Source organism: Triturus cristatus, chromosome 9 (assembly GCF_964204655.1).
Source record: "Triturus cristatus chromosome 9, aTriCri1.1, whole genome shotgun sequence".
Lineage (NCBI taxonomy): Eukaryota > Metazoa > Chordata > Amphibia > Caudata > Salamandridae > Triturus > Triturus cristatus.
This window is the reverse complement of record NC_140592.1, coordinates 961359893-961384941: the sequence shown is the minus strand read 5'-3', so window position 1 is coordinate 961384941 and position 25049 is coordinate 961359893. Positions and strand designations below refer to the sequence as shown.

General features: G+C 47.4%; 1 protein-coding gene across 1 annotated transcript in view; it reads right to left on the bottom strand.

The window, feature by feature from the left end:
• Nucleotides 1–15262: 15262 nt before the first annotated feature.
• Nucleotides 15263–25049, bottom strand: part of LOC146799152 (zinc-binding protein A33-like) — a 530413-nt gene continuing 520626 nt past the window's right edge. Inside the window, exon 10 of the mRNA XM_085628053.1 lies at nt 15263–15801. Within this exon, the coding sequence (XP_085484179.1) occupies nt 15263–15801 (539 nt within the window). The remainder of the gene's footprint in view (nt 15802–25049) is intronic.

Here is a 25049-nt window from a genome sequence, read left to right as displayed (position 1 = left end):
AGTACCAGGTACAGTCTATGACCAGTGCAGCCGTTGAATCACAGTTTTTGTGACAATGGAGAAATATGCAGTCTGGCTGCTAAATTGGGGCGTTTATTGTGTGCTAATAGAGGTCTGTAAGACATCAGGACAAGGGATGAAGATGTATGACCCAGGCCTCTACTGTCAGTCCCAGCGGGAAAGCACCATAGCGTCCAGGTGGGCACTTACTGCTCCCCCAAGGGTGGTGCGTGGCAAGAATACAACAGTCAGCTCCCTTGTCCCAAAGGGTCTTAGGAGTAGCAATATAGTCTCGTAAGAAGGCTTACTCCACGGAAGTCCGCTGAGTCAGTAAGGGCAGGGGGGGTGATACCTCAGTGCATCAACTTTGTGTTCATAGACGCACACTCATAACCTCCAACTTAAAAGAACAGCCGACACCACCAGAGCCACAGCCCAGAAGCATGCCTTTTACCACTCGGGCCTCCTCGGAGGGCAAGAGTAGGCACAAGATCAAGCACCAGAGCTATTCACTGCTGTCTCCAGGCAAGGGGGGACCCTCAAGTTAGGGCATTGCCTCACCTCCGTGCTGCCTTGTGTGCGGGTGAAGGAAGGGTGGGCCCACAGTCGCCCACTCGGTCCGCTTGCAATCGCTAGCCAGCATGGCACCATGACTCCCCTTGAGGAGAAAGGAGGGGGTGTTTGACATGCAGGCATGGCAAGCCCTGTGCCTTGTTGCAGTGTGCAACAGCAGGATGAGCCTGCACAGCAGGTTAATTTGGTGCACACCGGCTGCGGTCCGATGGCAGAGCATTGCCTATGTTTGGTCCTTGCTGTGCACGGGCCACACAGGATTCTACAGCTGCCTGGGTATGGTCACTGCGGCTCTGGTGCAGTTGCCTGACTCTGCAGTCCTCAGCACTCATGCAGCCTGGGTTTCCTGTCTGTCTGCATGCAGGACTGCGGAAGAGTGAAGGTCAGCGCCAGGTTCTGCAGGAGTGTTACTGGAAGTGGGCCATTTTTTTTAACGCCCCGGTTCCACCCCCGGAGCAATTTTCAGAGGCCTACTCTAAGTAAGAAACAGCTTAGGGCAGGACTCGAAAACCCATCTATATAGTAATCTGTTATTTATTACAAATCTAATTGATTAGTAAACTTCAAAACCGGGTCTATCAACCTTTCACCTGCTACATTGGCCGTAATCTGGCTTCTCCAGTGTATATGGGAGATGTTAATGGCATCAAAATGGGTCCTCCTGACAGACACAAGATTTATTTAGGATTAGGAAGATTTCTGGCAGATAGACCAATGAATGGTAATCACAGAGTCTATCTCTACTTATATCATGAATCACTGCAGAGGGACATAATGGTTATACTATAACAGGGCTCTGGTGTGGCCATGCCTTTAATGGTGATTATTACCAGATTGGCTCCAGGAAAGGACCTACAACTAGAACAAGAGTTTTCTGCTGGCTTAGAGAAGTTAGGATTTATTTTTAATGTGCCAGCCCATGGGTGATGTGGAAGAGCTCAACCAGCTGAGAAGGCCTTCAACCATCTTGGAAATCCCACCACAAAAGGGTTTTCTGAATTATGGTTTAATAAAGCTACAGGAAGTGCGAATAAAGAATATATATCCCATTGGCAAGTTATCAGTTTAAAAACAAAATAGTTATAGGAGGTGCTGTGGAAGGAGGATCAAATGGCTGTGGAAGCACTGTTAGACTAGGCACAAGGGCCATCATCTAGCACTAGCCAGAAACTACTATAAGAAAGACACCCACCCCCCAGACTATTGCACGGGACATGATTAGATTCTGAAGAAGAAGATACGAGGATGGAGAAACCTGCTATTCTCAGCTTGGTAGAGTAAGTATTTTCTAGGTTTAAACTAGCTGAACTTCCTCAGAAATCAAGGAAAAAAAATGGCATGTGTGCAGAAGATTCCATAGATTGGCAGGGAGTAGTTGAGCACGTCTCTCGCTGATTTCTGTACACTGGTATAGCTGGTAGAAGCTGGCCCTCGTAGTCTTGGAGCTATAGGAGTAACCATGATGAAGATATTTCTTCATCGTGGTTACTCCTACTTCAACTTTCTCAGTTCTAGCAGATCAGTTCAAGGTGCCAGGGCTACCTACAAAACCCTATGAAAGGCATACCCTTGGGAGACAAGGTTTTCCTATTTCTTCCACTCTGTTCCCGATTTGTTTAAACGATTATTTTGCTGCAAAAAACAAAGCTTTCGTAGGTATTTGTCCTTGTAGAACCCTGCCTGGCTGCAGTTCCCAATCATACCCTTCCTGAGTGATTAATTCTGAACGCAGTGAGAAAATGTGGGCAAAGGAAGCAAGGCGACACCTGCGAACAGTGCACCTCATAACTAGGCCTGGGCAAAAATTTCGTTCCGTTCGCGGAAATTGCGATAATTTGACATTTTTGCGTTCCGCGGAGAGCGCGAAAATGTCAAAAATTCCGGTTTCCGCAGCTTGGCGATAATTTGTTTCTTGCTCGCGCTGTAAAATGATACATTCTCGCGCGCGCGCGATCGCCTTACCTGAATCCCTGCGTTCGCCGACAAGTTTTCTTGATCCGGTCGCGTTCTCCATGAGATGTTGTATTGTTTTTAGCCATTTGCGCTGTCTCGCGCCCGCAGTGACGTCATGCGTCGCGCGATCACGTCTTTCTTCTCGCGATCATGCACCGCGAGAACAACTCAAAACAAGATGGCCGCGCCCGCAAGCAACCACATGGGTAAGTTGGCGACCCGCAACCATGCAGAAAATCTCGCGAACATGCCGGAAAAAAACTTCCGCATCTTCGCGATATTTCTGCTTGTTTGCGATAATTTTAAACATTCTCGCGATAATTTGCGAAGGTTAATTCCGCAAATTCCGCCCACCCCTACTCATAACTATGGCTGTCTAGTTCTTTTCACTGAGCACTAGGCGCTGAAACCCAAGGCTTCAGTAGGACCCCAATTTTATCATTTCGAGCCTTGTAAGGCACTCCTAGACCACTGTATCCTGCATTGAACTGATGGAGGTTTTCACGGTCGCGAAAGTGAAATGAATGATTGTTGCAGGAGGTCAGCAGAAAAAGGAGGCCTAGGGTTTGCAAGTGGTGATTTCACATGAGCAGTTATAGATTCACATTTGTAACAGAGCTTTTGGTCTAACAAACGAGGGCGTCAGTGAGCCTCATAGAACCCTCCCCTGCTATTGTGTCTTGAGTTGCCCCTCTGGAGGATTTGGCCTTCCACCTGACAGATTAATTGAGAAGGCAACACGGTTTGACTGAGGTGAACAGCTTGGATTTACCCATCACACACCCCATCATGATTGGGATCAAATTTCATCCGGGCCGAGGTCACTTATGCTGCTTAGACGAACATAGAACTTAATCTTCTTGTTATTCCCTTTCAGCGCTTTTTGACATTTATATTGAAAATTCATATTGCCTGTTCTCTTCACCAATTATTAGCAGTTTGGCGTTGTATTACTTATGAAAACATAAATAAAGAGGGAGTTAGAGTATAAGAGCTGGGGCCGCCCTCCAAATACGATTCATAACACAGAAAAAAACACCCAACACATTTTAGGAAAGTCTAGTTTGTGCCTAGGAGAAAACACAAGTTTTTTTGTGAAACCCTCACCCATCAGGGTTACCCCTTGGTGGCATGCTTCATCATAGGATCCGCTGTGGAATGGAGCGTTCTGCGACCTACAGATTATGCGGGAGCACTTTTATTGACTATGAGAGAGAAGATGGTCTGTGAGATAGGAGCGGGGAAGGGGGAAGAGAGAATCTTTAAAAATACCTGGCTGGTGGGTTATGATTATTTTAGACCGACCCCTAGTCAGTATGGTTAAAAAACAGGGGAAGGATATCAAGAAAAAGGGAAATAAAGTTCCTATCGCCTAATGGACGACATGTTTCTAGCCTACCCCTATTGGTTATTTTTCCGGACCTAGCGCATTTAATTATTTCCTTCATTCATTGCAACACTTGGTTCCACTCCTGTTGTTGTACACTTAACAAAACATTAAACTTGCATGCTAATAGGAAGGTGCATATACTTGTACCACCTGTCTTTTGTTCATACTATTGAATACTGGGAGAAAATTAAACCTTCCTAGTTTCAGGGTCAAAGTTACAAGTGAAAGCCCCCGATATCATTGATACCCTGTACCCTGTGAGCACCTCCAGGGTGAAGTAAAACATTTCGTGACTCGTTGTCAACAAGCTAGTGGCAGTCAGTGGTGTACAGTCGTACATGTGTGACGGTCTAGTAGTTGGAGGGGCGGAGTATCCGGGCAGGGGAGGAAAAGGAGGAGCGAGAGTGGGGACGGCAGTTAGAGTAGGGACAGAGAAGAGGAAGGTAGAGAAATAAAGAGTTGGTAACAAGAACACGGTGTCGGTCGTTATTTGGTGTAGAAGCACGACACGACAGCTGGCGACGAGGATGGGATGAGCGGCATGCTCTCCTGAACCCCAACGTGCGACGTAGCCCGCCCGAGAGCGAGAAGCGGAAGAAGACGTCGGAAGCAACGCTACGCGCGTTGCACTTTGAGCCACCTGGACCGTGTTCAACATCCCGAAGGAGCGGAGAGAGCGGGGTGAAAGCGAAACCCTGCCCCCCCTGGTTGGACCCTTCCGTAAAAGTGACCCGCCGTGTGAGAGCCCCCCCCCAGCGTGAAGTGGAAGACGCGCATGTCCTGGGGAAGCAGCAGCAGCGAAGCCTGACGTCGACTGAGACCTCACGGAGCCGGTGAGTGAGGCTCTCAGAGCAATACAATTAGTGAGAGAAGAGCGGTTGAGCCTCGTGTGAGGCCCTGTGTGTGGTGCTGCTCCGGCGGCCATCTTGAAACCAGGCAGCTATCCAAGGACACCCCCATTAAATCGGACAGGCGGCCATCTTGAAGTCAGGCGCCCAGGAGCCACCAAAAGGGGATTAAACAAGCACGAGCAACGACAAGCAGCAAGCACGAGCAAAAACAAGCACAAGACAAACACAGAAATAAACAAGCACGAGTAAAAGCAAGATAACTTTGCAACAAGCCCAAGCAAAGACGAGTGAAGAGCTGAACAAGCACGAGCAAAGGCAACCAATACACCAAACTAGCCCGGGCAAAGACAAATACGGACAAAAGTGAGCTGAGACAAGCCCACGTGAGGCGCGATGTCGAACCAGGGATCACCGGCACGCCAAGAAGCGAAACCCATTGTCATGGGACTGTCGCACCTGCGCCCGCCAGAGCCTCTGGCGCTCGTGGTCGGAGGTAGCATGGGCCCTCGCTGGGAAGAATGGATCGAAGACTTTGAGGACTACATCAAAGGCTCCAAGGTACTCGGTGATGAGGATCAACTGATTGCGCTCCGCAACCTCGTGGGGAAAGACATCAGCAAAATGATCAAGGAAATCCCAGCTGCGGATGCAGGGACGTACGCAAAGGTACGGGAAGTTCTGGATAAGAAATTTCTACACAAAAAAAATGTAGACTACGAGAGGTACGTGTTCCAGCGGGCGCACCAAGAAAAAGATGAAGCGGTGGGCACATACATAACTCGACTACGACGGTTGGCACGCCACTGCAACTTTGAAGCGTTCTCAACAGATGATGCCATACGGCTGCGTGTCATTGACGGCTGTCAGTCTGAGACCCTCCGAAGAAAACTGCTAAAAAAAAGTCACACCCTAGACGAAATCGAAGAACTGACCAGAGTGCATGACCAGGCCGAGGAACAGGCCAAGACCATGGAAGCCGGACGTACGGAACGCCGAGAACAGATATGTCAGGTGCGAACCGGTCGCTCTCGCCGAGAGTCCAGGGAGCGCGGGCGACACGATCGGCCATCATCGCGGCGGCGTCACTCTAGGCACCGTCGACCGGACTCAGGGAGGAAGAACAGACGATATGATCACGTGAAGAAGGCGACAGCACGAAAATGTTACAGATGCGGGTATGACTTCCCACACTCCGGAGTGTGCCCGGCCATGGGACAGCAGTGCCGCAAGTGTGGTCGGAGCAGTCACTTTGAAGCCATGTGCGGAGAGTATCGCCGCGAGAAAGAAAGGAACTCGCCCGCGACGTCGCGGAGCGACACTCGCCGGCACCATGCGAGAGCGGTGCATGACCGCCCGAAGTCGTCATCAAGATTATCGCACTCCAGCAGGGAGTCACGGATCTCGCGATGGTCGAGGAGATCACTCTCTCGAGACTCTAGATCAACATCAGACGAACGAGGATACTCGGTGGAGTATGCGAACATGATCGCTGACCCTGATCAGCTCAAGAAGTATCCCCGACTGGACATCAGCGTCGGTGAACATAACACAAAATTTGTAATGGACAGTGGGGCGTCACTGAACTACATCCCAGTGACGGAGTACAACATAATGAACCCTCATCCTCGACTGAGCCCGGCACACGTCCGTGTCTACACCTGGATGTCCAGGAAGCCACTTCCCTGTCTCGGGAAGTTTTCAACTACGCTGAGACACCAGACAACATCTATCCCGGCCGTGATTCATGTCATAGAAGGACCGGAGGCTGACTGTCTTCTTAGTCTGCCGACGGCCGAACGACTACGGCTGGTGGAGATCCTATACCGTCTCAGCAATGACAGCGACATCGTTCACAAATTCCCGAAGTTATTCATGGGACTTGGCAAAATGAACAGAGGCCGGATCCGCCTCCACATCAACGAACAGGTCCAGCCGGTTGCCCAGCACCCTCGGAAAGTGCCATTTCACCTCCAACAGGCTGTGGAAGATGAATTGCAAGAGTTGCTAACGGCTGACATCATCGAACACACAGAGGGTCCCACGCCGTGGGTGTCACCAGTGGTAATTGTCCCAAAGAAGGGGACTCCGGGAAAGGTCCGGTTGTGTGTGGACATGCGGATGCCCAACACCGCCATTGAGAGAGAGCGTCACCCAGGCCCCCACCTGAGCGACATGATAGCTGCGCTAAACGGTGCGCAAGTGTTCTCCAAGCTAGACCTTAACAAAGGGTACCACCAGCTGGAACTCCATGAGACCTCCAGGTATATCACGACGTTCGCAACGCACCTGGGGCTATTTAGGTATAAGAGGTTGAACTTCGGCATCTCATCAGCCGCTGAGATATTCCAAGAAGCCATTCGCCAAACCATTCATCATATCCCCAACACACTGAACTACAGTGATGACATTTTGGTATATGGGGCAAGTGTCCAGGATCATGGCACGGCCCTAGACCGAGTCTGCCACGCCCTTCTGGAAGCAAATCTAACGCTCAATAAAGAGAAATGCGAGTTTCATCAATCGAAACTGAAGTTCTTCGGGCACATCTTCTCGGGAGCCGGGATGAAGCCCGACCTGGACAAAGTGAGCACGCTGAACGACACCACGAGCCCACGAGATGTCAGCGATGTGCGATCATTCCTGGGAATGGCGAGCTACTGCTCAACGTACATTAAGGACTATGCCACGCTCAGCCACCCACTCCGAGCACTGACCAAGCAAGGACGGACGTTTGAGTGGACTTCCGAGTGTGAGCGAGCCTTCCAGGAAATAAAACAAGCTGTAGGAGCAGCTGAAAGTCTGGCATACTTCAGCCCGGACCGCAAGACTGAAATTACAGTAGATGCAAGCCCTGTCGGCCTAGGTGCTATCCTAGCCCAATATGACAATGACACTGATCAGCGTCACATAGTAGCACATGCCAGCCGAAGTCTCTCCGACACGGAAAAAGCCTACTCTCAACCTGAAAAGGAGAGCCTCGCGGTAGTGTGGGCCTGCGAGCACTTTCACGTGTTCATCTACGGAAAGCACTTCACCATGGTGACGGACCACCAAGCGCTCGTCACTATTTTTGGGAATCCGCGCTCGAAAATGCCACCTCGCATTGAACGCTGGGGACTGCGACTGCAGGAATACACGTTCACCATTGTCCACAAGCCGGGGAAATCAGCCAACCCCGCCGACTATATGTCGCGCCACCCTGAGGCATCTCAACTCCCCAAACCGTCTGTCGCTGAGGAGTACATCCACTTTGTGGTGGACCAGGCGAGACCACCGGCTGTTCCTCTGGAGGTCATCCAACAAGCCACCTCACAGGACGAGATGCTGCAAAAAGTGATTCGCAGGGTGCAGACGCACCGATGGCGGCAGGAGGAACCCCATGAAGGGAGTGATCCGATAATGCGTCAGGAACTGCAGGCGTTCAGGAACGTGAACGAGTAACTGTCCATCACCACTGAGAGTCTGCTATTAAGAGACCACCGAATCGTCATCCCCAGGCAACTGCGCCAAGGAGTCATCAACCTGGCTCATGAAAGCCATCGAGGCGTAGTTGCGACCAAGAGGGCCCTCCGTGAGCGCGTCTGTTTCCCGTTCCTGGATACAATGGTGGAACGCACCCTGAAGGACTGTCCGCAGTGTCAGGTGGTAGGACATGGTGATCCCCCGGCTCCACTGCAAATGACGCCACTGCTAACGGGAGTGTGGCACGAGCTAGCCATGGACTTCTACGGCCCAATGCAGTCGGGCAAATACGTTCTGGTAGTCATCGACGAATACTCCCGATTTCCCATTGCCCAGTTTGTGTAATCTACCGGTGCAGCCACTACCATTACTGTGCTGGATGAGGTCTTCGCAGCCTGGGGTGTACCTAAGGAACTGAAAACAGACAATGGCCCTCCTTTCAACGGGCGGGAATTCAGTGACTTCATGAAGCTAATGGATGTGCGACACCGGCGGATAACGCCACTATGGCCACAAGCCAACGGCACTGTCGAAAGGTTCATGGCCACCCTCAAGAAGGCATTCCAGCAGGCCTCGCTCAACAAAAGAGACCTGCAAACAGCCCTCAACGACGTGCTCCGATCATACCGAACAACCCCTCATGCCACCACAGGCAAATGTCCAGCAACACTCATGCTAGGGCGCCCCGTTCGAACACGGATACCTACATGGGAAGGAGCCTTACGACCAGTGTCTCCAAGTCGCATCCATCAAGAAGTGATGGTTGCCGATAGAGCCAGCAAAGAGAACATGAAAGCGTATGCGGACGGCAGGAGGCGAGCCCGGTCTCTCTCTCTTCAAGAGGGGGATTGTGTGGTGGTCAAGCAAGAGCAGAGCAAAAAGACGGACAGTAGGTTTAGGGCGGAACCTTTGACAGTCACTCGACAGAAGGGCACCATGCTGACTGCGGAATCAGACAATAGGCGCATCACGCGGAACGTGTCCCACTTTCAGAAATGCAGCCCTGCAGGAAGCCCTTGAGCTGCAGTCAACGACGCCGAGAGCTGAGCAGACCAAGAAACGAATTGAGTGCACCGCCAATCAGGAACAGGACGATGGGGGCACCCCCAGAGCGGCGGCAGAAGGCCGGTCCCTCAGACCACGACACACAATTCGACAACCGAAACGGCTAATTGAGGAGATGTAGACTCATGTTCTTTGTGTTGTTAACAAAGGGGGAGATGTACAGTCGTGCATGTGTGACGGTCTAGTAGTTGGAGGGGCGGAGTATCCGGGCAGGGGAGGAAAAGGAGGAGCGAGAGTGGGGACGGCAGTTAGAGTAGGGACAGAGAAGAGGAAGGTAGAGAAATAAAGAGTTGGTAACAAGAACACGGTGTCGGTCGTTATTTGGTGTAGAAGCATGACACGACAAGTGGCACACCTAGTGAGAAGCCCAATCGGAAAAATAATCAAGTGATCAAAACATTTGTGAGTATTTTAACACACACACAAATATATACACAGACAGAGACATAAACGCACCACGTACATATGTAATATTCAGAAAAAGGTTCATGGTTCATCCTGCGGAGAGTGAAGTCTGTAGTCACACTGTTGTAGAGAGCACATTACAGTTATCGAGAATTACCTTTTGAATGTTCAATAATGCAGGACAGTCTCAGCGCAAGGTTTGTATTATGCCTCAAAACGGGGGTCTATGTGGACCCTTCATTATCGTTTGCTGGTGAAATGGGCAATAATTAGTGCGCGCTTGCCTCGTCAAGACTTCACTCTGCTTCTCTCACCTACTTGTTGTATTACTTATTAAATTTTTTACATTTTACTATATTGGCTTGTGAATTTAGCAGTTTCATTTTCTGAATGTAATGTTATTTTGGTACTGTGGTTCTGCTTAATGGTTTTACTCGCATTTTCTCTGCCTACTGCTTTTGCCCTAAATACCAGGGGTATGTCTAGTATTTCCCTTCAAAGACGACTTTTAATTCTTTGTAAATAGGCTACTCAACTTTGTGGGAGCAGTCCATAATCCAGATCCTCTCAAAGTCCCTTATCATTAAATGCACAAGCAATGAATGTGAGGGTTAAGGGTTAGCCATAGCCTCCTAAATACCTAGGGTATTTATTTCCCAACATGAATCATGAAATTGTCAACTTCGTGATTGGTGTTTTCCTGGCTTGGGCCAACAAAAATATTGCCACCAAGACCTCTCTCGTGGTCTTTTCTACTGATTAGAAGATATTATATTCCGTAATTCTATCATAATTTTATGTTAATGACAAGGTGTATTACGTATATCTTTCTTGTGGATACTTCACTGTGGAGAGCCTACAGTAAGACTGATACTATATGTGTTTGAGGATGCTCGAATATGATAACCAGGTAATTGCAGAGCACTTTCATTGACCAATCAGAAAGCGACCAGTTGATTCATACTCTTGAACCTCGGTGAGAACAAAGGAATGTTAGATCCTTATTTCGAATAGGGGTGACACAGCAGGCCAAGGCCTTTCAAAAAGCACAGTGGGCATGGCAAAGTGTCTTGAGCCTTACTTTCCTGTTCACTGGCAGCCTGTGGTGTTTGATAAAGACCTTTTTTTACTACACCAGCAGGAAAGGCCTGATTAAACTGAATGCAAATCTTTCAAGTTCATGATACAATTGCTCTCTGCAATGTCCCCTTATTTTGAGCCACTATTAAAGGTTTTATGCCTGCTTAGATATTTCATGAACATACCGTCTCTGACAATTGTTTTTTCATGTAAAAGTTGTAGTCAAAATAACCTGTGGGGTTTTCAAAACCCTGGTGAGGTTAGGGGGGCTTGGTTGAGAACTACTGACATTGTTAATGGAAGGGAGTGTTATCAGGGAGTCCCACAATTTAACCCACGCAAGTACCAATTGCTCTTCCTCATACATACAGAAATATGCTTTTGGTAGTTGTTAGTGTATTATACTAGATAAGTAGCTAGTGCTGGCCCATTTGCATCCCAATTTAGTAAGAGTGAATGAGAGTAGAAGAGGACAACATTGCCACTTTTGCTTTCATAAAAGATGAACCTCCAGTTGTTGCTCTTCACAACACATCTAGTTATTCTTTCTGCATTGTCAGGAATAATTGACTACTAAATCCAGGAAAAACGTTTAGGCAAATTGAGACCGATAAACAGCATAGGTCAATATCCCATAAAAGCTATCCCTTAGACCCATCAAGGTCTTATCAGTTCCTTGCACTTGGTGAACCTAAAACTGATTTACATCCAGTATACATTCCTGATCGATGTGGCCTTGCAGTGAGCTAGGAACTTCAATTAATTAGCCACAATCATTAATTTAGGATGCGTTAGGTCTCTCTAGATCAGGGTAATATGCTGCAGTGCCCTCGGGGTAACTGACTGATTATAGAGGCCATCACCAGAGCTACCTTTTTAATCACTGATCTTTTTCAATGATCAAAAAGTGATGTTGATTGCCAGGCCAGGACCACCATAAACCAGAACACAAGTAACCCAAAACTGGTTTCGCCCTGATTGGAGCTCTACAGTTGGGAGTAGTGCTTGGTTCCAGTGGCACAGTGAGCGTGGGTTGCTTGTGTTCCCTAGAGAGGGCCTGGCCTGGCAGGTCGGGCTGGACTGTTCCTATTGGAACATTTTCATGTGACTGGTTCCATACTGAGGCGGCATGGTGGGCAAAAGAACGATGGGTTGGAGAGCTACCCTGAGCGATTGGCAGTGGTTAGACTTATTGCATGCATTTCTCCTATCACTTTCTGTGTGTCTGAGAGAAATAGTGCATCAAAAGTATTTTCCAGCACTGGGATGCAGGTATTGCTTCACCAAGAAGTTATCTACTTTATATGTCAAAGTCCTGGGCACACGTAAAGTAATTATACAGTAAAGCGATATTGGTACAATTTAAGTTGATTCAGAAGAAAAGTCAATGTTATCATAGGTAAATTGGTTCTTTGTCTTTATTCCTTCTTTAAGTAAGCAAAAGAAACCAGCCAACACATGTTTCGTCGCCAATGGTAATAATCCTGCGACTTCCTGAGGGCTAAATTTTAAGATAAGAGATTTTAGTAGTCGCTCCGCCGGTGATAATTCCGACCCGGCTGGCCGAGGTAATTGTCACTTAATGGTGGACAAGTTTAAAAGAAAAGATACACCACAGTAATTGTGATCCAGTAAATAAGTGTGCAGTGAGTTTTCCGAGAACAAAGAGTAGTTTGTATCTGAAGTGTGGATCTCCAGCGAGTGTGCTGTGGTCCCTCACGGCAACGGTACACTTCTGTTCCGGGTACTTTAAACTTTTATAATTCCCTATCCTATTTCATTGTGTCTTGTAACATTAAAAAGCCAAATTTTTTCAAAAGTATATTCACCTGTCGCCAATTTCTTTAGTGTAACACAAAAGAGGGCAGACTTATTATTGTGCCTGCACAGCATGAATGTGAATTGAGTCATCCATTGCATACCCTCACTTCCTGGATCGAAGTGCTTCTACATACCCTCAGCCAAGTCATCGGAAATACACAAAATCAACTTGAGTCTGTACAGACGCAATCAGAAGCTGAAAAATGAACTAGCATGGAAGGAAGGTTCTGGTGCTATTATAAAAACCAAAGGCTATCGATCTTCTTCAAGATTAGCAGAACATCACCGGTGACATATACCATGGCCCGTCATTTTAGGGAGATGCTGTAGAATACCATCAAATAACTCCACGCCAGAAAGTACCGACACTACATGTATTCGTATTTTGGACTTTCGACATTACAGCACAATTATAAGTAATTTCCTAAGCAATAGGGAAATAACCTCATGAATCCGCACAGTTTGTTCTCCTTTCTGGGCCTGTGTCCCATATTTTGGCAAGATTCACTTGAAGTAATCTACACAGAAATTAACAATGAAATAGCTTAAGCTTCAATATACTAATAATTTAAATGGTATGAGTATTGCATGTCGAGGCTGGTACACAGTTAACATTATTGCAAGCCGGCTGACTCAGTAAGTGCCTATCAGTCCTAGTGCCTAGTTTATAAAAGAATTGGTGTGAGGCCCTTCTTTTTTCAGATGCCCACTGGCGCCGCTGCTAAATGTATGGGTATCCGAATAACAGCATGTTGTCTCTACCTCTATAGATCACTCGCGTAGGCTGCATTTCATCACTGCTCTCTCGCTTTGACATTGTCTTTTTCATCTTCTTCCTCTTTTCGCCTATTGCAGGTTTTGTCGCTCTTGTTCTGGGACAAATTCTGATGATTAAAAATCAGTCCCAGTCCCCCTAAAAAAGTGGCCAACCTGAAATCAACGGCGAAAATAAGCACAGGTCAGACCCACATCTGTCTTCTCCTCCAAACACCCCCCACTCCAAGTGAAAATAAGAAAAATGAAAAGTTATTACCCGTCCTAAACGTTCTGTTTTGTTATTAGCTATTTCATTTGTACTTCGTTAGTCATCTCATTAAAACGTTGAGCTTTGTAAAATCTACTGTCACAGGCTGTATCTGTTTCATCCAGTGACATCATTCATGGACAGTCTATTTGAGTGGGGGCTGGTGATGACAGATTGTGGCAGTCCTTGATGCACGGGAGCAAGTGTAAGTTTTCTTTGTCTGGCTCAAGGCACCACTAACCTGTAGACCTGAGTAGGGGTGCTGGAATGGCGTGTAGTGCACCAGCCTCATTCCCATCAACTGTGCTCCACACCTCCAAACTGTTCTTGATACTAATGGTGAATGGAGGGAGGTAAGAGGATAGGGATATGAGGGCAGTGACAAAAGAGACATTAATGGGCTGTAATCACAGTGGTTGGCCCGTCAAAGGAAGTGTCTCTTGCTTGTTCTGCTGTCTTTCACGAGCGTCAGATCTTTTGTTCTAAATAGAACACAGGGCTACTATTCCTATCCGCTCTCACATACATTTCATTTGCAAGCAGTTTTTTTTCTTTTATATGGATTTCAAATTAATGGAAACATCATACAGACACTGAAAAATTCCAAGAATCACTCAATATTAGTGGCACTGTACCTTTATATGACTAGAACCAAGGGAATCTGATACCGTTTAAATGTCGTTTAGGCAGCTATAAAAAATACCACAAGTTTAGGCACTAAACAGAAACAAAGGTTCAATTAGGATTTGTAAGTAACTATGTGAAGGTCCAATAGACAATTGTTACAACACAACTTACAATGTGAGGCAGAGTTCCAGCACGTAGGGCAAAGGTCAGTTCAAGACTTAAATAGTAGATTCCCAATCTGAACAAAAAAATGCAACTCTATAAACAAAAAAATCCAACTCTCTCTAGCTAATCACCAACCTGTGGCCTCTGAAGGCAGCCTGAAAAAGGTCAAAGACAATGAGACCAAGCAGAAAGAAGAGAGCTGTGCACAACAATACTGCAAGGAGTTGAGGGGGGATGTGAGAAGTAGAGGGGAAAAGAAGGCACCACATAGACGAATAGCAGTATGGCAACAGAGGGAAGGTTGGAAAGCGGGCACATCCACACTTCTGGGTGCCAACGGAAGGCAGAGAAAGAACAATTTCTTTCCTAAAAAAGGCAGCATTTTTCCCTACATTACTTGATGAATATCATGCTGATATTTGAGGATTAATGTGGGATAACCTCAGCTACCTTGAGACGTTTTTGGGCCACTTCAGTAGTCTCTCATCTTGTGGATACTTCATTGGAAGTATACGTTTTTACAAGTTTGCCTATCAAAACTCCCTCCTTCTCTTTAGGGATAGTCATTAAATTTACCAAAACAGTTCAGCATGGCTCCAACTACAGAGTCGATAATGCTGAATCCCTAATTCATGTATATGTTTATAGATAAACATTTACTATAACGAGTAAACAGAGACACAAACACATTCTATTAACATATTTATTTAACATTGCACAGTAAAACTGTAAACAAAAGAAACAGTTGGTTATAAAAATGCTTAGAAATGTAAGAGGCTTCTGTATGAAATGATTTACATGCTGAGAAAACTGTAGAACGATCGAAAACAGGAAAATGTTCACTGTCTATATTTTGAGACAAAAGATCTGAAGTGGGACTCCATGTGTTGCTAAATTGGCATGCCCAATATAAGGGTAGAGATTTCCAGCAAAGGGAAATCGAAAAGTATATAGGTGAGACATTCTTTCAGCATTGTAAAAAGACAACTGCCCCTCCTCATAGTTGAGGTATACTCCAATCCTCTGAGGTCTCCCACTTAGAGTCAACATCTGGGTGCCTGAGTCAAGAGTAACAAACTTGGTCTCGTTCCGGAGAGACAGAATCCAGCAGCTATCCATCGGGCAAAATGAGAAGTAACCCTTTCTGTAGATGGATTCACTCACCACACCAATATCACAACCAGAGATGTGTCCTACCACCACCTCCCAGTAATGCTTCCCTGACAAGATAGCTTCTTGCCCCAGTACACCCAAGCGGCGGCTTATCCTCTGCCGGTTGTCAGGCAGCAGCCGCTTGCTACTGATGTATCTCACGCTGGTCCTGTCTTCAGAAATGAAAAGATTAGGGTGGGCAGTATCAGGGTTCAGCTTCACGCTTGCAATACCTAAAAAACATATAAAAAAGCTTCAAAATAGTGGTCGAACTCACAATTCTAATTCTACGTCATTTAAAGCCAGGAGTACAATGTTTCAGACCTCATGTTGTACACTATCACAGTAGACTATAATAAAAAAAAACATCTACACTGATCCATTCTGTCTTTCAGTAACACTGCAAACTCAAATGAGAATCTAGTTGTATATTCTCCATACTATTTTAACTGTGACTATTTTAAAACTTGTTTGTATATCTCGTTACCACTTTGCAACATCCACTCATAGTGGGAGGCATTCTTGAACATTAAGGGCACTTTCTGAAGAGTACATGTTTTATGTCAATCAATCAGGGGGATTATAAGCACACTACTCACCCGTGAGGGTCTCAAGGTGCTGGGGGACGGGGGGGGGAGGGGGGAGGGGTCAGTTGAAGAGCCAGGTCTTCAGAGCCTTCCTGAAGGTGTTCAGGAAGGGGGCACGTCTGATGTCTGTGGGGAGCTCGATCCAAGTTTTGGCCACGATGTAGGAGAAGGATCTTACCCCTGCTCTGGGTCTGTGGATGTGCATGGTTTTGGCAAGGAGGAGGTTGGTGGAGCGGAGGTTTTGTTTGGGTACATGGAGGGTGATTCTGTCATTGAGGTATTGGGGTCCAGTATTGTGTAGGCATTTGTATGCATAGGTAAGTATCTTGAAAGTGACTCTTTTCTCAACAGGGGGCCACTGGAGCTTGCGTAGGTGTCGTGTCGTGTCGAGGGATCCTGAGGATAAGTCTGACGGTGGTGTTCTGAATGGTCTGTAGCCTGCGTAGTAGAGACATGTTGATGCCAGCACAGAGGGCGTTTCCGTAGTCCAGTTTGCTGGTGATGAGTGAATGGGTGGCTGTCTTCCTTGCCTTGGGGGGATCCATTTGAAGGTCTTACGGAAGATGCAGATGTTGTTGAAGCAGCTGGAGGTGATGGTGTTGACTTTGCGATTCATGGAGCGGGAGGAGTCGAGTACAATGCAGAGGTTCTTGCCGTGGTCTGTGGGGTTAGGGGTGGTGCCGAGGGCGGTAGGCCACCAGGTGTTATTCCATGCTGAGGGGGTGGTTCCGAGCATGAGGATTTCTGTCTTCTCCGAGTTGAGTTTAAGGCAGCTGATGCTCATCCATGCTGCGACGTCCTGCTTTCCTTCCTGGAAGTGGAGTCTGGTGGTGGTGGGGTCCTTGGTGAGGGAGAGGATGAGCTGAGTCGGCATAGGAGATTACTCTGAGCCCGTGTTGTCGGACGATGGCGGTGAGGGGAGCCATGTAGATGTTGAAGAGAGTTGGGCTGAGTGATGATCCCTGAGGGACCCGGAGTTGATTTCTGTGGGTTTGGAGAGGAAGGGTGGTATTCTGATTCTTTGGCTCCTGCCAGTGAGGAAAGATCTGATCCAGTCGAGGGTGGTGCCTTGTATGCCGGCGTCGTGTAGTCTTGCTGTTAGAGCGCGGTGGGAGACGGTGTTGAAGGCTGCTGACAGGTTGAGTAGAATCATGGCTGCGGTGTGGCCTTGGTCGAGGAGGGTGCGGATGTCGTCGGTGGAGGCGAGTAGGGTGGTCTCGGTGCTGTGGTTGTTTCGGAATCTGGATTGGGAAGGGTCGAGGATGGCGTTTTCTTCGATGAACCTTGTCAGCTCTGCGTTGACGGTCTTCTCGGCGACTTTCGCTGCGAAAGGGAGGAGCGAGATGGGCCAGTAGTTCTTGAGGTTCGTCGGGTCTGTTAAGGGCTTTTTGAGGAGGGGCTTGACTTCTGCGCGTTTCCAGTAGTCGGGGAAGGAGATAGTCACGAAGGTGGTGTTAATGGTCTGTTGTAATACGGGTGCGATGGTGGTGGCGGCTCTGTGGTATATGTGGGGTGAGCAGGGGTCTATGGGAGCCCCAGAGTGGATGCCCTTCATCGTTGCGGCGGTCTCCTTGGTCGCGATCGGAGTCCAGGCGGAGATGGTGGTCTGGCTGGTGTTGCTGCTGGGTGGGCTGACTACAGGTGTGTGGTTGTTGAAATTGTTGTACAGGATCTTAATCTTCAGGTGGAAGTAGGAGCCGAGCTTGTCTCAGAGGTCCTGGGAGGGGATGATGTCAGTTGCTTCGCTGCGGGGCATGGTACATTTCTGAATGACGCTGAAAAGTTCCTTGGAGTTGCTGGAGTTGGCGAGGATTCTGTTGTAGATGAAGGTTCTCTTGGTGGATCTGATGCATTGGTGGTAATCTGTCATGGCATTCTTGTAGGCGGTGTGGTTTTCAGGTGTTTTGATGTTTCTCCAGATTTTCTCCAGGCGTCTGTGGGTGTGTCTGGCTTCTTGGAGCTCAGTGGTGAACCAGGCGGCTTTCCTGGGGCGGAGCTTGTCGGGGTTGCGCAGCGGGGCGAGCTTGTCTGCGCAGTTGGCGATCCAGGTGTGGAGTTCCATGGCTGCGTGGCTGGCATCCGTTGCAGCGGAGGGGGTGTTGCCGTTGAGGATGAAGTTGAGTTGTTCCTCAATGACTCTGCTCTAGTTCCAGCGCGGGGGCACGAGCGGGTTTGGGTGGCTTGGGATTGTTGATGAGGAAGTGTACGCAGAGGGGCTGCGTGCTGTGGCTGCAGTGAACGCTGTTGCCTCCAGCGAAGATGGGGTTGAGAGTGTGTCCTGCCTTGTGTGTAGGTGTGGTGACCAGCTGTTTAAGCTCGATGTTGGCGAGGTTGTCATGGAGGGCTGCGGAGTTGGGGTCGCTGAGGTTGTCGAGGTGGAAGTTCAAGTCTCCTATAAGTATGTAGTCCATGGTGGTGATGGTGTGGGGTGCGATGAGTTCGGTGCTGGTGTTGGCAAAGAGAGCTCGGGGTCCATGGGGTCTGTAGGCAAGGGTGCTGAGGAGTGTGGAGTTAGAGGTGGTCTGGCCCTGGAAATGTAGGTGTTTGGCGGCAGGGAAGTTGTCGTTGGATGTGGTGAGACGCAGGGAGTTTTTGTGTGCGATGGCAATGCCTCCTCCCGGGTGGTTGGGGTGGTCTTTTCTCTGGATCTTGTACCCATCCGGGATGGCGATGGCGATGTCGGGGGCCGAGGAGGCGTTGGTCCAGGTTTCCGTGAAGAAGGCGACGTCGGGTGAGAGTGAGTCAAAGAGGTTCCAGATTTCCATGGAATGTCTGTGTGTAGAGCGCACGTTGAGGAGGATGCATCTGAGGACATCAGTGGTGTTGGTTTTGGTGGTGTTGGTGCCCAGGGCTGTTGTGAAGGTCTGGCGGCAGCTGCAGCAGGAGAACTGGTCGAACTTGGCGTGGCTTGCTGGCAGTTGTTGTGCCAACCGGGGTTGAGTGCGAGGAGGGTGGAGGCGTCGTAGCAGTGGATGGTGGGAGATCCATGGTTCCTGGCGCTGGTCGCGGTCGAATCACGGACAGACGCAGACGGGCTTGCCTTTGTGCCTTAGCGTACTGTACAAACTCTACAGCTATATATGTTTAATACAGTGCAATATGAAACTGAGCAATTCAATCCAAGGAACTGAAAAGATCAATGTGGAAAAGAATGAAAGATAAATCAAACTTAAATCTGAGAAGGAGAAATGCAAGTCAGCCTTCTATCAATCTGAGTTCAGCAAACTCAGTATCTGATAACAATAACAGCCGTTTTGCAGCGCTTAGAAAGTGCAGAAATGTGATCTGAAGCAAAATAATAAAAATACGTTACTAATATTATGTTGTAAAACTGGCCACTGTTTGCAGTGCAACTGATTTGCCAAAAGGGTACAGATAGAAGACAAGTTATAAGATTGTCTAAATAACATAAGTTTACAGTTCCCTTGTAACGTGTGTGTTTGACTTGGTCACTGAAACTGTATGAAATTGCTTACGCTGAGACTGCGAGGATTTTTAAATCTTTCTAAAATTGCACAATTGCACTTTGGCTTTGATACTTCCAGCCTGACAGACTGCTTTGGCGTTTCCCCCTCGACCTGCTGTGCCCATATGTAAGAGCGGGCCCGCCGTTCACAAGGTCGGCGTGCTAGTTGTTTTCAGCACACAAGGGATAACACAAGCATGCGACTCGACCGCGCGGGCCTGCCCTTCACAAGGTAGGTGTGCTGGTTGTTTTCAGCCCACAGGGGATAAAACGAGCATGCTGACGCGATCGCGCAGCTTGTAACGTGTGTATTTGACTTGGTCACAGAAACTTTTTGAAATTGCTTACCCTATGACTGCGAGGATTTTTAAATCTTTCTAAAATTGCACAATTGCACTTTGGCTTTGATACTTCCAGCCTGACAGACTGCTTTGGCGTTTCCCCCTCGACCTGCTGTGCCCATATGTAAGAGCGGGCCCGCCGTTCACAAGGTCGGCGTGCTAGTTGTTTTCAGCACACAAGGGATAAAACAAGCATGCGACTCGACCGCGCGGGCCTGCCCTTCACAAGGTAGGTGTGCTGGTTGTTTTCAGCCCACAGGGGATAAAACGAGCATGCTGACGCGATCGCGCAGCTTGTAACGTGTGTATTTGACTTGGTCACAGAAACTGTTTGAAATTGCTTACGCTATGACTGCGAGTATTTTTAAATCTTTTTAAAATTGCACAATTGCACTTTGGCTTTGATACTTACAGCCCGACAGACTGCTTTGGCGTTTCCCCTTCGACCTGCGGTGCCCATATTTAAGAGCGGGCCCGCCCTTCACAAGGTTGGCATGCTAGTTGTTTTCAGCACGCAGGGGATAAAACCAGCATGCTGACGTGTTCCGCGAAGTGGACGCACACAGCAGGTGCGCCTCTGGCGCGCCAATGGCAAGCGTGTCTGTGCCAGTCAGTGCCCGGAATGCACCAGTTTTCCCTGCCATGTCTACACTAGGGAACAGCTACTGGCCTACAATAATGGTAAGTGCTGTAACTCCCATACAGAGGTTGTGAAAAGGGACATCCTTCTATTTCTGTGTAACTCCTGCAACTTTTCTTTAACAATCAGGAATATAACAAACACTCCCACAATCACACCCGTTCCTAGTCCTCCTAAGTGGGATAATAATTCATTTGACTTAGCCACTGAAGTCACTGGAGCCACCTCCACATCTGTGCCCTCACATTGGGCCATATGTATCAAAAAACAATTTTGTGAATCTCTAACTGCGATTTTTTTTTGCAAATCGCAATTAGAAAATCACAAAATACAATGTATGTAGGACTTACTAAAAATATTGCGAATCCTACATATTCCTTATTTGCGAATCGCAAATAAGGAATTCCTTCCCATTCATTCCTATGGGCTAGGGGGCCCATAGGAATGAATAGGAAGACATTCTCAATTTGCGATTAGCAATTAGAGAATCGCAAATTGAGAATGCAATTTCAAGGTTGCAAGGGTGCCAAGAGGACACCCTGTTGCACCTCTGAAATATGCATGTGTGCACATTTTGCACACATACATGCCCTAAGGGCATTTATGTGCGACATATGGCACTTTAAAAAAATCAAAAAAGTGTTTTCTTAAAGAAAACCGCAAATTACCACCAACTTGATGTTGGTGGAAATTTGCAATTCTTTAAGGCCAAATCGCACTATTTTTGTGCTTCTTACATTGCATTTAAGGAATCGCAATTTGTGATTCCTTAAATGCAATCACAAAATAGGGAATCGCAAATTTTGCTATTCCTTATTTTGCGAGTGGGTTTTTGTGTGATACATTGCACACTGCTAAATTGCGATCGCGAACGGTGAAATTCTGCGAATTTCAGCATTTGTGACTGCAATTGAGCTTGATACGTATGGCCTCTAATCCCTTAAAGGGTAAAATGATCCTGCAGGGAACTCGCTAAACGGTATTTTGTTGAATACTAAGGGGGCAATTAGGATGTAGGGCGGATCGCCACCGCCCGCATGGCGGTGGCGATTCGCCCTACATCCTTCCCCGCCCGCCACCCATTTCCCCACGCCATATTAGTATGGCGGACAGGACCCCGGCGGACGGAAAGACCGGCCGCCGGTTTTCCGCCGGTTGAACAGTCGACCAGGCGGAAAAGGGGCTATATACGGTGGCAGTGGTGCATGGCCTTCCATGGTGGGGGCCTGTCACCTTGTGCATGACAATGCACACAGTGCATTCCCAGCATTGTGGCGGGCGGTGCTGTGAGCACCGCCCGCCACAATGCTGGGAATGGAGGATGCCACCGCCACGGTGGCATCCTAATTGCAGGTGCAGGACCGCCGCACCACTGGCGGCCGGTCCCAGCACCGCCATCCTAATCGGCCCCTAAATCTTTGATCAAGCACAAATATGAGTTTGAGTTACTGATGCAGACGTCGAACCCGGATTAGGTTTTCCAAATGGAAACCTGGGCTAATGAAACGTTTGAGTCCGACTGAATTATAGTGCTACCGGCAGGCTATGAATTGGCCAGTATAGACAGGATAGATAAAAAGGGTGGTGGCATAGCAATTATATACCAGTTCTGTTTTAAAGCCACTTTTGAGTCTAATCAGCAGCTAGGAGTAGAAGCTGTGACCTTCAACATTAAACTTACTAACACCTTGTCCTTACCTGGTCTACTCTTCTACCGGCTGCCAGGACCGAAACCCAAGTTTATACAATCACTACAGACATTTATGGAATCATGTCTAGACTCTCCTACCTTCACGATACTTGGTGACTTTTAACTTTCACCTTGAATGCGAAAATAACGCAGATACATTTACTTTACAAGATAATACGGTGGGATTCGGAATTCCAACATTACATTGGATAAAATACTCCCCTTACTTGGTTGGGCCATAAAGTCATTTCATTCAAACTCTCCTGCCCAGAGAGAAATGTGCCTCCGCCAAATAGGCCACCCCCTGCTAAGTCTCAACCAAAGAATAAAATTAATAAAAAGGATCTAGTAGAGTCCTTTAATAGAAACCCTCCCATGCTAGTCCTAGACAACAACAAGGCTGCATTCAATCTTGATAGGTGGATTAGATCAGCAATTGACCGGTTAGCCCCGGGAAAAACAAATATACGACGAAGAAATCATGCCTCAGCCCCCCAGTATAATTCAGATCTTTTAAACTCCTAAAACCGAAATGTAGGCGATTAGAGCGCATGTGGAGGGCAGATTACAGCAAGCAGGGTAAACTTGTCTATAGACAAGCCCTAGCTGTATATAGGAAAGCTATCAAAAGTGCCAAAATAAACTATTTCACAAACAAAATAGAGGCGTCAAAAAACTTTTCTAGAGAGCTTTTTAAAACTGTCACCGCCTTGTCCAAATTGCAGCAGGAGAATCAATTTGCACCAAATCAAGCCTTCTGTAACAAAGTGGCCAACTTCTTCCAGACCAAAGTGCTAACGGTCTACAACAAACTTGCAGAGCGTGCCCCAAACAAGGCCATAAGGTCACCAATAGAGGATATTATCGCTTACACTATTTACTGCCAACTGGCAGTTTTTTGCCCCCACCCGTGGACAAAGTAAATTACCTGCTACTATCTATTAAATCAGGGTCCCTGACAGACCCCTGTCATCCCGCCAAACTACATCTGGCCTCGGACAATGTTAGTGCTCATTTGGCTCCACTTCTGAACAATGTGATTATGTCAGGGACTTTCCCCGCTTCCTGGAAGAAAGCCTGCATTAGGACAATTCCAAAAAAAGCCTTGTCTACACCCCACTGAAGTAAAACACTATCGGCCTATATCCTGCTTATCTCTCATGGCCAAAATCTTAGAAAAATCAATCAATAAAGAACTAACCTACTACTTCGACTCTAATGACCTTTCAGACTCCACCCAACATGGCTTCATACCACGTGACTCCATAGAATCCGCTTTATTATGGCCACATAGGAGATACGCAAACAGCTGGACTGTGGGGGAAGAGCCGTCCTTATCCTACTTTACCTAAGAGCAGGGTTTGATACTGTTAACCATCTGGTATTAACGCAGTGGCTGAAGGCAATAGGAAATAAAGAGACATCCCTAATTCTGCTCACCTCTTTTCTTGCCTCTAGGGAACAGATGGTGTGCTGGGACAACTTTAAATCTGAGAGGTTCTCCCTCCCATGCAGAGTCCCCCAAGGTTCAGCATTGTAGACGACCTTGTTTAACATCTATGTCACTCCTCTGGCCAAGCTGATCAAAGCTCACAGTTTATTGTTGGTCTCGTATGCTGATGACACTCAGATAGTTATATCTATTTCTTCGACTGAAACTGTGGCTGGGAGATTTCACAACTGTCTGAAGCACATGATGGGGTGAATGCATTTGAACTATCTCAAACTAAATACAGATAAAACGGAGGTCATGGAGTTTGGAAAAGGGCCACATCTATGGAATCAACTATGGTGGCCAGCAGAGGCAGGAGGCTGTCCTGGCCCGTCGTTAAAGGCTAGGAACTTAGGTTTCATGTTCGATGACCAAATGAACTTTACAGGTCAGATCAACCTCTTGACTTCCTCTTGCTTCTTTTTACTAAAGATCCTGTGCAAAATTCTGCCTTTTATTCCCCAGGATGTATGGAAAACTGTAGTAGTTGCATTAATTATTTCGAGAATTGATTATTGCAGTGCGCTTTTCCTGGGCATTGACAAGAACCAACTAGTCAAACTTCAGTCTCTACTGAACACCGCAGTGCGGGTGCTGCTTAACATTTCCAAATACCACCATATTTCCAGCAGCATCAGGGAGGTCAATTGGCTTTTGGTCCAGCAGCGCATCAGATTAAAGATTCTACCTGGAGCATAAAGCACTATATGGTGGCGGATCATCAGACATGCAGAAACTCTTCTGATGGTACTCCCCGCAGCAGAACCTTAGATCTGCCAATATAGGAGTAATTCGGATCCCCAAAATTCGAAAGGCCTGGTTGGGGAGCAGAAGCCTTTCCTATCGGATGGCTAAGCTCTGGAACAAATTGCTGCTTACTACTAGGCTACAATCTAGCAGACCCCTATTTAGGAAAATGCTAAAGACCTGGCTATTCCCCTCAAAGGGAAATGAAACAGTTCCCTCCCTGAAACAGTACATGTTACAGTTTACATTTAGTGCCAAGATGCCTTGGCATTCGTGCGCTCTATAAATCTTTTACTTTCTTACTTACCTGTAAATAGTGATGTGTTGTCACCATACTACCTCTAACAATCATATTAGCTCTCGTATACCAACTTCAAACCTCATCTTGGTCCACATGCAGGAAACAAACGGCAGCTGGGTGCCTTTCAATGTTATTTGGTCAAGAGTGACAGAGGAACAATCAGTGGACGGTGTACTGTCCCATCCTAACATAAATGACGGAGGCTGTCATCCACTCA